Here is a 17,404-nt window from a genome sequence, read left to right on the forward strand (position 1 = left end):
TTCTTATGTTTGGACACTGTTTATGTTGCGGCTTATTTGGCTTTTTGCTTTCGGACTTCTAAAGGTAAAGGTAAAGTTAGTCCCCTGACATTAAGTCCAGTCATGTCTGACTCTGGGGTGTGGTGCTCATCTCCATTTCTAAGCCGAAGAGCCAGCGTTGTCCGTAGACACCTCCAAGGTCATGTGGCCAGTGGCATGACTGCATGGAGCGCCGTTACCTTCCCGCCGGAGTGGTACCTATTGATCTACTCACATTTGCATGTTTTCGAACTGCTAGGTTGGCAGAAGCTAGGGCTGACAGCGGAAGCTCACGCCGCTCTCCAGAATCGAACCTGCGACCTTTTGATCAACAAGCTCAGCAGCTCAGTGCTTTAACCTATCCCGTATCATCTCTTTTATTGGCTCCAGTTATTATTCAAATAAAAATGACTCTTCTTTCATCCAAGGTGTGGTGTAATTAATCCGTAGGGAGACCAAGGGGCTTGTCTATAAAGCTATTGTCCTCCCAACCCTGCTCTATGCCTGCGAGACGTGGACTGTCTACAGACGTCACAAGCAACTCCTGGAACGATTCCATCAGCGCTGCCTCCGGAAAATCCTGCAAATCTCTTGGGAAGACAGGTGGGGAAATATCAGTGTGCTAAAAGAAGCAAAGACCACCAGCATTGAAGCCATGGTCCTCCGCCATCAACTCCGCTGGACTGACCACGTTGTCCGGATGCCCAACCACCGTCTCCCAAAGCAGTTGCTCTACTCTGAACTTAAGAACGGAAAACGGAATGTTGGTGGACAGGAAAAGAGATTTAAAGATGGGCTCAAAGCCAACCTTAAAAACTCTAGCATAACACTGAGAACTGGGAAGCCCTGGCCCTTGAGCACCCCAGCTGGAGGTCAGCTGTGACCAGCAGTGCTGCAGAATTTGAGGAGGCACAAGTGGAGGGTGAAAGAGTGAAACGTGCCTGGAGGAAGGCGTGTCAAGCCAACCCCGACCGGGACCACCTTCCACCTGGAAACCAATGCCCTCACTGCGGGAGAAGATGTGGGTCAAGAATAGGGCTCCACAGCCACATGCGGACCCACAGGGAAACCCATAATGGAAGACCATCTTACTCGTCCAGCAAGGGATCGCCTAAGTAAGTAAGAAGTAAGGTGTAATTAATGGTTAGAGGATACTGTTCCCGCTCTAGGGTGCAACAAAAGGGGGATTTCTCCCCTGCAAGGGATGCATCATTATCTCGCAAAGCTAAGTGGATACAGCCTTGCAAGACACACCTTGCAAAGCTACATCTCCCAGGATCCCATCGCCTTGAGCCAGTGAAGTTCACATGGTGCCAAACTACATCTTTGGAACCTCTCAGTCTTACAGCTCTTTTTTTTTTTTGAATAATTTTTTATTAAGGTATTTATCAAATACAACGAAAGAGGGGGAACAATTAAAAAAGATAGCAAAGTAGGAAATAATATGAAAAAAGATAGGGAAGAAAGAAGAAAAGAAAAAAAAAAGGATCCAAAAAGATATATATAAAAAAGGAAACCTTATAAAAAATAAAAAGATAAAAAAGTTTGACTTCCATCTCCTCCTCAGGTGTTGTGTCTCTAATAATGTTTCTGTTGCTTTCCCTTAGATTGTCTCTTATTTACTTTTTTTCTTCTTTCTCGTAATCATCAAAAAGTGTCCAGTCCGTCTTCTTTATCGGATTTCCGGTATTTTTTTTCAAAAAGAAAGTCAATTCGTCCATCTCCCTTATTTCTCTAATTTTCCCTATCCATTCCTCCTTAGTAGGAGTACTTTCCTGTTTCCAAACTTTAGCTAAAGCAATTCTCGCTGCCGTCGTCATGTAAGTAAAACGTTTGTCCTCATTTTCCTGTAGTTGTAATTCCAAATCTGTAAAGCCCAATAGATAGTATTCAGGTTTTTTCTTAAATACTCTTTTTAGGATTTTTTGTAACTCTTCATGAATCATAGACCAATATTTTACTATTTCTTTGCATGTCCACCACATGTGATAAAAGGTTCCTGTCTGTTGACAACCTTTCCAACATTTGTCAGAAGAATTTTTGTTTATTAAAGATAATTTCTTAGGAGTGGTATACCATCTGTGGAACATTTTTATCCAGTTTTCCTTTAGATCTGTTGCATATACGTATTTTAACTTCTTGTTCCACATCTGTTCCCACTCCCTAAATTGAATTGGTCTTCTTATATTTTCTGCCCATTTTATCATACATGGTTTCACTTGTTCCCTTTCCGTTAGCCACGTTAAGAGTATATTGTAAATAACTGAAATAACTTTTTTCTTTACTTTCAAAATTTTGTCCCAGGTTGATCCTTCCCAGGCAAACCCTATTTTATTATCTTGTTTAATGTAGTCTTTCATTTGTAAATAATGTAGCCATGTCAAATTCGTATTTTTTCCTTTAATTGCGCATAAGTCTTAATCTCCCCTGTGTTCTCTTTTAAAATATCCTTATATGTTGGCCACACTCTCCAGCCTAATAGTCTTCTTTGATATGCCTCCATTGGAGAGACCCAAAGTGGCGTTTTGTTATAAAAATAGTTCTTATATTTCGTCCACACTCTCAGCAAAGATGCTCTGATGAAGTGATTTCCAAAGTTTTTTCCCTTTTTCTCTCTATCATACCACATGTAGGCATGCCAGCCCACACGTAGATCATGACCTTCTAAATTCAGACCTTTTTCATTTTCTAGCATCATCCAATCTCTAATCCACAAGAGAGCACTTGCATTTATTTATTTATTTATTTATTTATTTATTTATCAAGTGATGCAAGTCTTACAGCTCTTTTGTTGCAGCAAAACAATGCAAATGCTGGCCAATACTATGAATTTTACCTTCAAGAACCCCTCTCCAGGAAGCTCTGGGTCCTACAGCACCACTCTATAATCATGTTCCTAGAGAAGGACTGACCTTGAGGGAGCTGGGGGTGGTAACGGCCAACAGGGAGCTCTGGCGTAGGCTGGTCCATGAGGTCTCGAAGAGTCGGAGACGACTGAACGAATGAACAACAACAACAACAGAGAAGGACCTAGAGATGAGGCACCAGGGATTGTGGTCATGAGTTCAAAGCCAGCCCAGGTTGGAGTGGGTTTCCAACCAATTGTGTGTAGTCTGTTGTCGACCTTTGCAACCCGAAAGACAGTTGCATCTGTCAAGTAGGAAATTAGGTACCACCTTAAAGTGTGGGGAGGCTAAATTAACTGATTTATGAGGCCATAAAAAAGACTCCAGCAAAGCATTCCAGCGGGGAAGCATGTGGGGAATGCGGAAATGCTTCATCACTGTCGCAGATGGACAAGGAAAGCGACAGCTCCCCTGGCGGCCAGAAAAAGTTAAATAGCCTCTGCCTATGTCTGTATATGTTTGTATGTCAAAAATTGGCATTGAATGTTTGCCATATATGTGTACACTGCAATCCGCCCTGAGTCCCCTGCGGGGTGAGATGGGCGGAGTATAAAAGCTGTAAATAAATAATAATAATAAATGAGAAAAGTCTGCATTTCCCCCCTTCATGGGGGCCTTTGGCCCTCGAGCCCAACAAATGTGGAGACCGACGGTTCCTATCACTGTGAGTTTCTAGGAGATGAAAAGTCCTCATTCAGATCAGGAACGTTACCTTTCCATTGGATTCCTTCTCTCTGCTTCGGAATTAAGGCTCGCTAAAAGGACAAACTGCAACTGTCAATCACTGCTGGCTAAAGAATTTAGCCTTGCCTCTCAAACAAAACAAACACTCAGAGCAGCCAATCTTAAACACTCACTCAGATTCCTAATGCACTCTAAGACAAGGCTTACCTGAAGCAGAGGAAACAAGATGGCTTCTTGCTTCCTCAACTTCTGTGGGAACTCAACTGCCACTTGAGCTCTGTTGGGGGCGCTTTGAATGCAATTTCCCTGCTTCTTGGCAGAATGGGGTTGGACTGGATGGCCCATGAGGTCTCATCCAACTCTATGATTCTATGACTCTATAAGAAGACAATCCACCTGTGCAACCCTGAGTTGTCTCTTCCATTTTATTTGTAAGCAAGGCCTTCTCCTGGCACAGAGATGTCTTTCTTTCTCCAACTGGAGCCTGGACCGCATCAATATGACTTCGATAATCTGTCCCTTCTCTCCATTTTCATGTCTCGCCGGTGGTCAGTTATATTTCGCTGTGTTCCCTTCTTCAAGTGTCACCCATCAATGCGCTCAAGGACCCTAAAAATGAATTTAAAATGACAAAATCTGCAACAAGGAAGTCCAACCGAGTGTGAATCCGCTATAGATTGAAACCTGGGCTCTGCAAGCGGCTGATACCTATCCCTAAAATTGGTCCAGATTGCAGTGTGAGCATCATGCTGTGACTCTGGAGACCAGGGCTTGAATTCACTCTCAGCCCCGAGAATCCAATAGGGGTGATTATTATTATTATTATTATTATTATTATTATTATTATACTTTATTTGTACCCCGCTAGCATCTCCCGGAGGATTCGATGCGGCTTACAACACTGAGAATTGGGAAGCCCTGGCCCTTGAGCGCTCCAGCTGGAGGTCAGCTGTGACCAGCAGTGCTGCAGAATTTGAAGAAGCACAAATGGAGGGTGAAAGAGAGAAACGTGCCAAGAGGAAGGCGCATCAAGCCAACCCCAACCAGGACCACCTTCCACCTGGAAACCAATGCCCTCACTGCGGAAGAAGATGCAGAGCAAGAATAGGGCCCCACAGCCACATACGGACCCACAAGGAAACCCACGATGGAAGACCATCTTACTCATCCAACGAGGGATCGCCTAAGTAAGTAAGTAAGTAAGTAAGTAAGTAATTTACACCAAAAGTTCCCCAACCGGTTATGACAATTCAGCAGCTTCCTTATCTCAAAGTTAATCAGATACTCACCTCCTCCATGATGCCATTTCAAGGTGTCAATCATAGGATGGTATCTCCTAGAAGGACTGGGAGAGAGCTCGGATAGATCTTGGGATTCCATGGTGAGAAATATCTGGAGGAAGGAGAAGACAAGAAGTCAAAGCCAGCCCTCCTCTTGTGTACGACTCTCTCTTGGTGTCCTGGACAGAGGCGGCCCTAGGTAATTTTCAATGGTAAGCAAACAATATTTTGGCACCCCCTCCCCCCCCCCCCAACCAATCATTGATATATATTTTCTGTTCGTCGTGGGAGTTCTGTGTGCTGTATTTGGTTCAATTCCATCACTGGTGGAGTTCAGAATGCTCTTTGATTGTAGGTGAACTATACATCCCAGTAACTACACTTGCCGCACTTGCTCTCTTGCCTGGCCCGCTTTGGGTCCGGAGGCGTGCCTGAAGACTCCGGCGTGTGCACCAAAAGTCACCTCTTCTCCTGACTTTCTCCTCAGCCATTGGGACCAAGAGAGAGAGAGAGAGAGAGAGAGAGAGAGAGAGAGGTGGAGGTGCCCACCATTCCTGAAGGTAGGTGCAAAAACAAAGGAGGGAGCGGAGGTGGGAGATACCCCCTGCCGGAGGGGCTCTCTCTCTCTCTCTCTTTCTCTCTTGGTCCCAATGGCTGAAGAGAAAGTCAGGAGAAGAGGCGGCTTTTGGTGCGCACGCTGGGGTCTTCAGACACGCCTCCGGACCTGAAGCGGGCCAGGCGTGGCGGCTCCACCCCTTGGCCCACCCGTGGATTGTGGAGAGGAGAGGAGGCAAGTGGAGCGCCAGGGGATCAGGAAAGGGAGCCGATCATGGGGAAGGGATCGAACGCGGAGAACGATTGAGCACTGGCTCTGCTCGCTCACCCGGTGGCCGGGTGGAGCAGGAACGAGAGGGGCGAGGCGAGGCTCAAGGGCCCGGCCCCTTTGGGAAGAGGATCGCCCGGCAGCGAGGCAAGAAAGCCGAGCCCCCCCCCCCCCCCCAGACTGCTAGGGCTGTTGTGAGCTGAGGGGGGGGGGCTCCTCAAGTGGCGGTCGAGGGGCATTTACAGAGGTGCCTCTGCGCCCCTGGCAAAAAAAAGTGTTCTGCGACCACTTACTTCGTGTAATGGACGAGCCGCCCCTGGTCCTGGACACATCCTTTGCTCCATCCAGAAAGGAGCCAGGACTACCGGGGAAGGGGGGTGCTATGTCTTCCCTTCCATCCCTGACCCATCATTGGCCATGGGACCAACGGGAAGGGTCTTCATAATTGTTCCAGGGTTTGACTCACGGTAAACGGAGAAAAGCACCATGCCCAGGAAGACGGCGGCGCTCAGGCTCCCAAAGACAATGCCAACGATGGTCATTTTGTTGAATCCCCGGTCTGCAAGGAGGAAAGCACACAATGCAGAGCTTGGCACATCACTCTCTGGCCAATATCTTTCACTGTGTATTGTCGAAGGCTTTCGTGGCTGGAATCACTAGGTTCTTGTGGGTTTTTTCGGGCTATAGGGCCATGGTCTAGAGGCATTTCTCCTGACGTTTCGCCTGCATCTATGGCAAGCATCCTCAGAGGTCGTGAGGTCTGTTGGAAGTAGGAAAATGGGTTTATATCTCTGTGGAATGACCAGGGTGGGGCAAAGAGCTCTTCTCTGCTGGAGCTAGGTGTGAATATTTCAACTGACCACGTTCATTAGCATTTGAAGGCCTGCCTGAGCCTGGGAAAATCTTTTGTTGAGAGGTGTTAAGATGTGCCTTTCATTGTGCTGTTGCAGGTTTTTCGGGCTGTATGGCCATGTTCTAGAGGCATTCTCTCCTGACGTTTCGCCTGCATCTATGGCAAGCATCCTCAGAGGTAGTGAGGCGTGAATGTCAGGAGAGAATGCCTCTAGAGCAGTGGTTCTCAACCTTCCTCATGCTGCGACCCCTTAATACAATTCCTCATGTTGTGGTGACCCCCAACCCTAAAATTATTTCCCTTCCTACTTCATAAATGTCATTTTGCTCCTGTTATCAATCGTAATGTAACTATCTGATATGCAGGATGTATTTTCATTCACTGGACCAAATTTGGCACAAATATCCAATATGCCCAAATTTGAATACTGGTGGGTTTGGGGAGTGGGGGGGGGGTTGATTTTGACATTTAGGAGTTGTAGTTGCTGCGATTTATAGTTCACCTGCAATCAAAGAGCGTCCTGAACCCCACCAACAATAGAATTGGGAGAAACTTGGCACACAGAACTCCCATGACCAAAAGAAAACACTGGAAGGGTTTGAGAGCATTGACCTTGAGTTTTGGAGTTGTAGTTCACCTACATCCAGAGACCACTGTGGACTCAAACAATGATGGATCTGGACTAAACTTGCCATTAATATTCAATATGCCCAAATGTGAACACTGGTGGAGTTTGGGGAAAATAGACCTTGATATAGACCTTAAAATGATCAAGGGTCTGGAGAACAAGCCCTATGAGGAGCGGCTTAAGGAGCTGGGCATGTTTAGCCTGAAGAAGAGAAGGCTGAGAGGAGACATGATAGCCATGTATAAATATGTGAGAGGAATCCACAGGGAGGAGGGAGCAAGCTTGTTTTCTGCTTTCCTGGAGACTAGGACGCAATGGGACAATGGCTTCAAACTACAAGAGAGGAGATTCCATCTGAACACGAGGAAGAACTTCCTGACTGTGAGAGCCGTTCAGCAGTGGAACTCTCTGCCCCGGAGTGTGGTGGAGGCTCCTTCTTTGGAAGCTTTGAAACAGAGGCTGGATGGCCATCTGTCAGGGGTGATTTGAATGCAATATTCCTGCTTCTTGGCAGAATGGGGTTGGACTGGATGACGGCCAATGAGGTCTCTTCCAACTCTTTATGATTCTATGATTCTATGATATTTTGGGAATTGTAGTGCTGCGATTTATAGTTCCCCTACAAAGAGCATTCTGAACCCCACCAACAATAGAATTGGGAGGAACTTCCCACATAGAACCCCCATGACCAACAGAAAGTACTGTTTTCTGATGGTCTTCAGTGACCCCTCTGACACTCCCTCGTGACCCCTCCAGGGGTCCCGACCCCCAGGTTGAGAACCACTGCTCTAGAACATGGCCATATAGCCCAAAAAAACCTACAACGACCCAGTGATTCCGGCCACGAAAGCCTTCGACAATGCATCTTTCCTTGTGTTAGCAATTCTATTCTAACTGGAGCCTACTATCCACATTTTAATTAAATTATCCCATTTCTTGGTAACTTTAGGTGGGATACTAAATGGAGGGTTTGGAATAAGGATAAAAATTTAGGTAATATCATTTTTCATGCCTTCAGCCTTGTTGTAATGCCACCATTCCATTTTTCCCCTAGTTTTCCTAGAAAACTGCAGCTTCTGTGTGGAGTTTCAAGGCAGGAAAAGAATATGGAGGAGGCAAAATAATGGTTTGTCCAAAGGCAGTGTTCTTTACTTACCAAACAATTTGGGCTCGTCATCAGGTGGATCTGCAAAACAAAACAAAAAAGAATTTGGCTGAAACACATCACACAAATAGACAGTCATATTGTGCCAAAATGTGAGAGATAGTCTTGTTGCACAAAAATGTTATAGACATATTTAAAAAAAAATTACAAATAGTCTTGTTGCACAAAAATATTATAGACACATTGCAAAGAAATGTTACAAATAGTCATGTTGCACAAAAATGTTATAGACATATTGCAAAAAATGTTACATATAGTCTTATTGCACAAAAATGTTATAGACATATTGCAAATAAATGTTACAAATAGTCATGTTGCACAAAATGTTATAGACATGTTGCAAAGAAATGTGAGAGATAGTCATGTTGCACAAAAATGTTATATACATATTGCAAAATTTTTTACAGATAGTCTTGTTGCATAAAAATGTTATAGACATATTGCAAAAAATGTTACAGATAGTCGTTGCACAAAAATGTTATAGACATATTGCAAAAAATTTTTACAGATTGTCTTATTGCACAAAAATGTTATAGACATATTGCAAAAAAAGTTACAATTTGTCTGAAACACAGCACACAAATAGACAGTCATATTGTGCCAAAATGTGAGAGGTAGTCCTGTTGCACAAAAATGTTATAGACATGTTGATCTAGAGGTGGAATTTAGGGGCCTTTGCCAAGAGGCAGAGACCAATTAGACTCATTCAAGAGTTCTTTTTCCCTGGCGAGACAGAGAAGCATCCAATATTTTTCCCTGATTTCCCAATGAAAGGTCTCACCAAGTTGAAGAAAAGCCATCAAGGTTTATTAGCGATTCAGCTGAAAAGGATGCAGAGCTCCAATCATTCGCCAGGAGAGCATGAAGAAAATACACCAATACAGTCCTATTTATAGTAAATTCAAAGTTGCAGAGTTCAAACTTCCCACCCCTGCCTCCCTGCTGCCTTCCACCGTGATTGGACGATGGGCAAGCAGCTGGGAGGCGGCCCTCCCACCCCCGGCGCCTCTGGACCAATCAGGAAGCTCCAGTGGCCCGTACGATCCAATGGGGAGACCTCTGCCACCTGGTGGCGACAGCAAATCAGGAGAGAGGGAGGCGGGTCGATGGAACACAAAGGAATCATGTTCAGATGAGGTTTGCTTTTCTCGGACTCGCTGTTTTGCAGGTTTTTGCCTCCTGGCAACGATGGAGTGTGGAAGGGGGTTTCACCCTTCCACGGTCATGTTGCACAAAACATTACAGACCTATTTCACTCAAACCTTCAATGTAGTTATATTGAACAAAATATCCTACATCACAAAATTGTTATTAGATGCATTGCCCAAAAAAGGTGATAGATGGTCATATTTCACAAATGTTCCAGGGAACGTTATAGGGAGTCATATTTCACAAAATTGATAGTCATATTGCACTAACAATATGACAGTTATATTTATAATATTTCACCAACTATTTTAGATATATTGTACAGAACGGTTATAGAGAGTCATATTGCACATATGTTATAATGAGTCATATTTCACCAAACATTATAGAGATTCATATTGCACAAACTTGATAGTCATATTGTACTAACATTGCAGACAGTTGTATTTCATCAACTATTTTAGATATATTGTACAGAATGGTTATAGTCATATTGCACATATGTTATAATGAGTCATATTTCACCAAACATTATAGAGATTCGTGTTGCACAAACTTGATAGACAGTCATATTGTGCTAACATTACCGACAGTTGTATTTCACCAACTATTTTCGATATATTGTACAGACCATATTGCACAACTCTCTATAACCATATGCACGGATGTCATATTTCACCAAATGTTATAGAAAGTCCTACTGCACAAACCTGATAGTCATATTTCACTAACATTACAGTCCTATTTCAGTCCTATTTCACCAAATGTTGTAGACATATAGTACAAAATGTGATAGAGTCAGATATATTGCACAAACGTTATAGACATATTGTCCAAAAATGTGATAGTTAGATATATTGCACAAAAACGTTATAGACATATTGTACAAAAGTGTGATAGTCAGATATATTGCACAAAAATGTTATAGACATATTGTACAAGAATGTGATAGTCAGATATATTGCACAAAAACATTATAGACATGTTGTACAAAAATGTGATAGTCAGATATATTGCACAAAACTGTTATAGACATATTGTACAATAATGTGATAGATATATTGCACAAAACATTATAGACATATTGTACAAAAATGTGATAGTCAGATATATTGCACAAAACGTTATAGACATATTGTACAAAAATGTGATAGTCAGATATATTGCACAAAAACGTTATAGACATATTGTACAAAAATGTGATAGTCAGATATATTGCACAAAACGTTATAGACATATTGTACAAAAATGTGATAGTCAGATATATTGCACAAAACTGTTATAGACATATTGTACAAAAATGTGATAGATATATTGCACAAAACATTACAGACATATTGTACAAGAATGTGATAGTCAGATATATTGCACAAAACATTATAGACATATTGTACAAGAATGTGATAGTCAGATATATTGCACAAAAATGTTATAGACATATTGTACAAAAATGTGATAGTCAGATATATTGCACAAAACATTATAGACATATTGTACAAAAATGTGATAGTCAGATATATTGCACAAAAACGTTATAGACATATTGTACCAAAATGTGATAGTCAGATATATTGCACAAAAATGTTATAGCCTACAGTGGACGATAAGCTCTACACTTCCGATCCGCGCCTCCTCAGGGCCCTCGATCAATGTGATATAGTTTCCCAGGTCGGTGATGTTCAAGGGTGTGATCTCAAGGGAGCAGTCGGGCCGTATGGTCTCTCGCCCGGTGAAGTTTGGCCCCTTCCTCACTTTAAAGCTTGGGTAGAAGAAAGCGGACAGGATGGTTTCATTCGTTCTCAATTCCTTTCGGAACCAGCGGCAGATCACCCGGGTAATTGCCAGGGTGACCGGGGTGAGGCGGACGCTTCCTCCTTCCATCGGCATTGGTGGCTCCACCGTGATATTTGTCCCCTTGTAGTCGGCCTCGGTTGAGAAGAAGCAAACGCTCAAGACGAAGGCTGTGGGGAGAAGAAGGGAAGGGGCGTCACTCCCAACAACGCATCCCTTGGAGGCAACGCCAACCAACCCAACATCTGGCTCATATCTCCAAGCAGCCTCTGGACCTCCAAAGGCTGTGTGGAGAGAAGAAAGGAAGGGATGTCACTCCCAGCAAAGCATCCCTTGGAGGCAACGCCAACCAACCCAACATCTGGCTCATATCTCCAAGCAGCCTCAGGACCTCCAAAGGCTGTGTGGAGAGAAGAAAGGAAGGGACGTCACGCCCAGCCACGCATCCCTTGGAGGCAACGCCAACCAACCCAACATCTGGCTCATATCTCCAAGCAGCCTCGGGACCTCCAAAGGCTGTGTGGAGAGAAGAAAGGAAGGGACATCACTCCCAGCAACACATCCCTTGGAGGCAAAGTCAACCAACCCAACATCTGGCTCTCATCTCCAAGCAGGCTCAGGACCTCCCAAGGCTGTGTGGAGAGAAGAAAGGAAGGGATGTCACTCCCAGCAAAGCATCCCTAGGAGGCAACGCCAACCAACCCAACATCTGGCTCATATCTCCAAGCAGCCTCGGGACCTCCAAAGGCTGTGTGGAGAGAAGAAAGGAAGGGACATCACTCCCAGCAACACATCCCTTGGAGGCAAAGTCAACCAACCCAACATCTGGCTCTCATCTCCAAGCAGGCTCAGGACCTCCAAAGACTGTGTGGAGAGAAGAAAGGAAGGGACGTCACTCCCAGCAAAGCATCCCTAGGAGGCAACGCCAACCAACCCAACATCTGGCTCATATCTCCAAGCAGCCTCAGGACCTCCAAAGGCTGTGTGGAGAGAAGAAAGGAAGGGACATCACTCCCAGCAACACATCCCTTGGAGGCAAAGTCAACCAACCCAACATCTGGCTCTCATCTCCAAGCAGGCTCAGGACCTCCCAAGGCTGTGTGGAGAGAAGAAAGGAAGGGATGTCACTCCCAGCAAAGCATCCCTAGGAGGCAACGCCAACCAACCCAACATCTGGCTCATATCTCCAAGCAGCCTCGGGACCTCCAAAGGCTGTGTGGAGAGAAGAAAGGAAGGGACATCACTCCCAGCAACACATCCCTTGGAGGCAAAGTCAACCAACCCAACATCTGGCTCTCATCTCCAAGCAGGCTCAGGACCTCCAAAGACTGTGTGGAGAGAAGAAAGGAAGGGACGTCACTCCCAGCAAAGCATCCCTAGGAGGCAACGCCAACCAACCCAACATCTGGCTCATATCTCCAAGCAGCCTCAGGACCTCCAAAGGCTGTGTGGAGAGAAGAAAGGAAGGGACATCACTCCCAGCAACACATCCCTTGGAGGCAAAGTCAACCAACCCAACATCTGGCTCTCATCTCCAAGCAGGCTCAGGACCTCCCAAGGCTGTGTGGAGAGAAGAAAGGAAGGGACGTCACTCCCAGCAAAGCATCCCTAGGAGGCAACGCCAACCAACCCAACATCTGGCTCATATCTCCAAGCAGCCTCAGGACCTCCAAAGGCTGTGTGGAGAGAAGAAAGGAAGGGACGTCACTCCCAGCAACACATCCCTTGGAGGCAAAGTCAACCAACCCAACATCTGGCTCTCATCTCCAAGCAGGCTCAGGACCTCCCAAGGCTGTGTGGAGAGAAGAAAGGAAGGGACGTCACTCCCAGCAAAGCATCCCTAGGAGGCAACGCCAACCAACCCAACATCTGGCTCATATCTCCAAGCAGCCTCAGGACCTCCAAAGGCTGTGTGGAGAGAAGAAAGGAAGGGACATCACTCCCAGCAACACATCCCTTGGAGGCAAAGTCAACCAACCCAACATCTGGCTCTCATCTCCAAGCAGGCTCAGGACCTCCCAAGGCTGTGTGGAGAGAAGAAAGGAAGGGACGTCACTCCCAGCAACACATCCCTTGGAGGCAACGCCAACCAACCCAACATCTGGCTCTCATCTCCAAGCAGCCTCAGGACCTCCAAATGCTGTGTGGAGAGAAGAAAGGAAGGGACGTCACTCCCAGCAACACATCCCTTGGAGGCAAAGTCAACCAACCCAACATCTGGCTCTCATCTCCAAGCAGGCTCAGGACCTCCCAAGGCTGTGTGGAGAGAAGAAAGGAAGGGACGTCACTCCCAGCAACACATCCCTTGGAGGCAACGCCAACCAACCCAACATCTGGCTCTCATCTCCAAGCAGCCTCGGGACCTCCAAAGGCTGTGTGGAGAGAAGAAAGGAAGGGACGTCACTCCCAGCAACACATCCCTTGGAGGCAAAGTCAACCAACCCAACATCTGGCTCTCATCTCCAAGCAGGCTCAGGACCTCCCAAGGCTGTGTGGAGAGAAGAAAGGAAGGGACGTCACTCCCAGCAAAGCATCCCTAGGAGGCAACGCCAACCAACCCAACATCTGGCTCATATCTCCAAGCAGCCTCAGGACCTCCCAAGGCTGTGTGGAGAGAAGAAAGGAAGGGACGTCACTCCCAGCAACACATCCCTTGGAGGCAACGCCAACCAACCCAACATCTGGCTCTCATCTCCAAGCAGCCTCGGGACCTCCAAAGGCTGTGTGGAGAGAAGAAAGGAAGGGACGTCACTCCCAGCAACACATCCCTTGGAGGCAAAGTCAACCAACCCAACATCTGGCTCTCATCTCCAAGCAGGCTCAGGACCTCCCAAGGCTGTGTGGAGAGAAGAAAGGAAGGGACGTCACTCCCAGCAAAGCATCCCTAGGAGGCAACGCCAACCAACCCAACATCTGGCTCATATCTCCAAGCAGCCTCAGGACCTCCAAAGGCTGTGTGGAGAGAAGAAAGGAAGGGACATCACTCCCAGCAACACATCCCTTGGAGGCAAAGTCAACCAACCCAACATCTGGCTCTCATCTCCAAGCAGCCTCAGGACCTCCCAAGGCTGTGTGGAGAGAAGAAAGGAAGGGACGTCACTCCCAGCAAAGCATCCCTAGGAGGCAACGCCAATCAACCCAACATCTGGCTCATATCTCCAAGCAGCCTCAGGACCTCCAAAGGCTGTGTGGAGAGAAGAAAGGAAGGGACGTCACTCCCAGCAACACATCCCTTGGAGGCAAAGTCAACCAACCCAACATCTGGCTCTCATCTCCAAGCAGGCTCAGGACCTCCCAAGGCTGTGTGGAGAGAAGAAAGGAAGGGACGTCACTCCCAGCAAAGCATCCCTAGGAGGCAACGCCAACCAACCCAACATCTGGCTCATATCTCCAAGCAGCCTCAGGACCTCCAAAGGCTGTGTGGAGAGAAGAAAGGAAGGGACATCACTCCCAGCAACACATCCCTTGGAGGCAAAGTCAACCAACCCAACATCTGGCTCTCATCTCCAAGCAGGCTCAGGACCTCCCAAGGCTGTGTGGAGAGAAGAAAGGAAGGGACGTCACTCCCAGCAAAGCATCCCTAGGAGGCAACGCCAACCAACCCAACATCTGGCTCATATCTCCAAGCAGCCTCAGGACCTCCAAAGGCTGTGTGGAGAGAAGAAAGGAAGGGACATCACTCCCAGCAACACATCCCTTGGAGGCAAAGTCAACCAACCCAACATCTGGCTCTCATCTCCAAGCAGCCTCTGGACCTCCAAAGGCTGTGTGGAGAGAAGAAAGGAAGGGACGTCACTCCCAGCAACGCATCCCTTGGAGGCAACGCCAACCAACCCAACATCTGGCTCTTATCTCCAAGCAGCCTCAGGACCTCCAAAGGCTGTGTGGAGAGAAGAAAGGAAGGGACGTCACTCCCAGCAACGCATCCCTTGGAGGCAACGCCAACCAACCCAACATCTGGCTCTCCTCTCCAAGCAGCCTCAGGACCTCCAAAGGCTGTGTGGAGAGAAGAAAGGAAGGGACGTCACTCCCAGCAAAGCATCCCTTGGAGGCAACGCCAACCAACCCAACATCTGGCTCATATCTCCAAGCAGCCTCAGGACCTCCAAAGGCTGTGTGGAGAGAAGAAAGGAAGGGACGTCACTCCCAGCAAAGCATCCCTTGGAGGCAACGCCAACCAACCCAACATCTGGCTCTCCTCTCCAAGCAGCCTCAGGACCTCCAAAGCATATCTCCAAAGGCTGCGATGAGTTTTCCAGACTGTATGGCCCTGTTCCAGCAGCATTCTCTACCCCTTCTACCATAAAAGAAGACACCATCCAAGCCCTCCCAGCAGAAGGCCATCCAGCCATGGATATGATTGACTGATTGATTGATTGATTGATTGATTGATTGATTGATTGATTGAGAGAAGGAAGGGGACACCTCCAGGCTTCATATTCCACTGCCAACCAGATCTAACTGTGGGGAAGTCCTTCCTAATGTTGATGTGGGCCCTCTCTCCCCTGCCTTTGAGTCCTGGCCCCCTGCCTGGCCCCTCCCTCCCTCCTTCCTGGGAGCTCGCTCCTTCCTTCCTTCCTTCCTTCCTTCCTTCCTTCCTTCCTTCCTTCCTTCCTCTCTTTCCTCCTTCCTTCTCTCCTACCTTCCTCAACCCTCCCTCATGCCTTCCTTCTTTCCCTCCTACCCTCTTTCTTCCTTCCTTCCATCCTTCCTTCCTTTTTGCTCTCTCTCCCTCCCCCATCCTTCTCTCCTACCTTCCCTCAAACTCTCCCTCATTCCTTCCTTCCTTCCATTCTTCCTTTTTGCCCTCTCTTCCTCCATCCTTCCTTCTTTTCCTCCTTCCTTCCCTTATTCTCTCTTTCCTTCCTTCCCTCCTTCCTTCTCTCCTACATTCCTTCCAACACTCCCTCATTCTTTCCTTCTTTCCCTCCTTTCCTCTTTCCTTCCTTCCTTCCAACTCCCCCTCGTGTCTTCTTTCTTTCCCTCCTTCCCTCTTTCCTACCTTCTTTCCATCCTTCCTTTTTGCCCTCTCCCTCCCCCCTTCCTTTTTTCCTTCCTTCCTCCCTTCTTTCTCTTTCTTTCCTTCTTTCCTTCCTTCCCACCATCCTTCCCTCTTTCCTTCCACCCTTCCTTCCTTTTTGCCCTCTCTTCCCCCTTCCTTCCTTCCTTCCTTCCTTCCTTCCTTCCTTCCTTCCTCTCTTTCCTCCTTCCTTTTCTCCCCCTTCCTTCAAACTCTGCCTCATTCCTTCCTTCCACCCTTCCTTTTTTGCCCTCTCTTCCTCCATCCTTCCTTCCTTTTCCTCTTCCTTTCCTCCATCCTTCCTTCTTTCTTTTCCTCCTTCCTTCCCATATTCTCTCTTTCCTTCCTTCCCTTCTTCCTTCTCTCCTACATTCCTTCCAACATTCCCTCATGCCTTCTTTCTTTCCCTCTTTCCCTCTTTCCTACCTTCTTTCCATCCTTCCTTTTTGCCCTCTCCCTCCCCCCTTCTTTTTTTCCTTCCTTCCTTCCTTCCTCCCTTCTCTTTCTTTTCTTCCTTCCCGCCATCCTTCCCTCTTTCCTTCCATCCTTCCTTCCTTTTTGCCCTCTCTATCCCCTTCCTTCCTTCCTTCCTCTCTTTCCTCCTTCCTTCTCTCCTTCCCCAACCTTCCCTCATTCCTTCCTTCTTTCCCCCTTCCCTCTCTCCCTCCTCCCTCCCTTCCTCCTCTCCTACCTTCCTTCAAATTCTCCCTCACTCTTTCCTTCCTTCCACCCTTCCTTTTTGCCCTCTCTTCCTTCCTTTCCTGTGTCCTTCCTTTTTCTCCTTTCTTCTTTCCCTCCTTCCCTCTTTCCTTCCTTTTCTCATTCCTTCCTTCCCTCTATATTTCTCCTTCCTTCCTTTTTTCTCTCTCTCCCTCCCTCCTTCCATTCTTTTCTCCTTTCTTTCTCCCCTTCCTTCTTTTTACTCCTTCCTTCCTTCCTTTTTTCCTTCCTTCCTTTTTGCCCTCTCTTCCTCCCTCCCTCCTTCCTTCTTTCTTTTCCTCCTTCCTACTTTCCCTCCTTCCCTCTTTCCTTTCTTCCTTAATGTTCTCCTTCCTTCCTTCCGTTCTTCCTTCCTTCATTCCTTCTC

At 46.7% G+C, this 17,404-nt stretch overlaps 1 protein-coding gene across 1 annotated transcript in view; it reads right to left on the bottom strand.

The window, feature by feature from the left end:
* Positions 1-6,091: 6,091 nt before the first annotated feature.
* The window catches only part of LOC137095684 (carcinoembryonic antigen-related cell adhesion molecule 16-like), a 12,114-nt gene continuing 801 nt past the window's right edge, over positions 6,092-17,404 (bottom strand). The window contains exons 2-4 of the mRNA XM_067462460.1: positions 11,102-11,467; positions 8,349-8,378; positions 6,092-6,270 (exon numbers count right to left, since the gene is read on the bottom strand). Of these exons, the coding sequence (XP_067318561.1) occupies positions 6,092-6,270; positions 8,349-8,378; positions 11,102-11,467 (575 nt within the window). The remainder of the gene's footprint in view (positions 6,271-8,348; positions 8,379-11,101; positions 11,468-17,404) is intronic.

The sequence above is a fragment of the Anolis sagrei genome, chromosome Y, assembly GCF_037176765.1.
Source record: "Anolis sagrei isolate rAnoSag1 chromosome Y, rAnoSag1.mat, whole genome shotgun sequence".
Taxonomy (NCBI): domain Eukaryota; kingdom Metazoa; phylum Chordata; class Lepidosauria; order Squamata; family Dactyloidae; genus Anolis; species Anolis sagrei.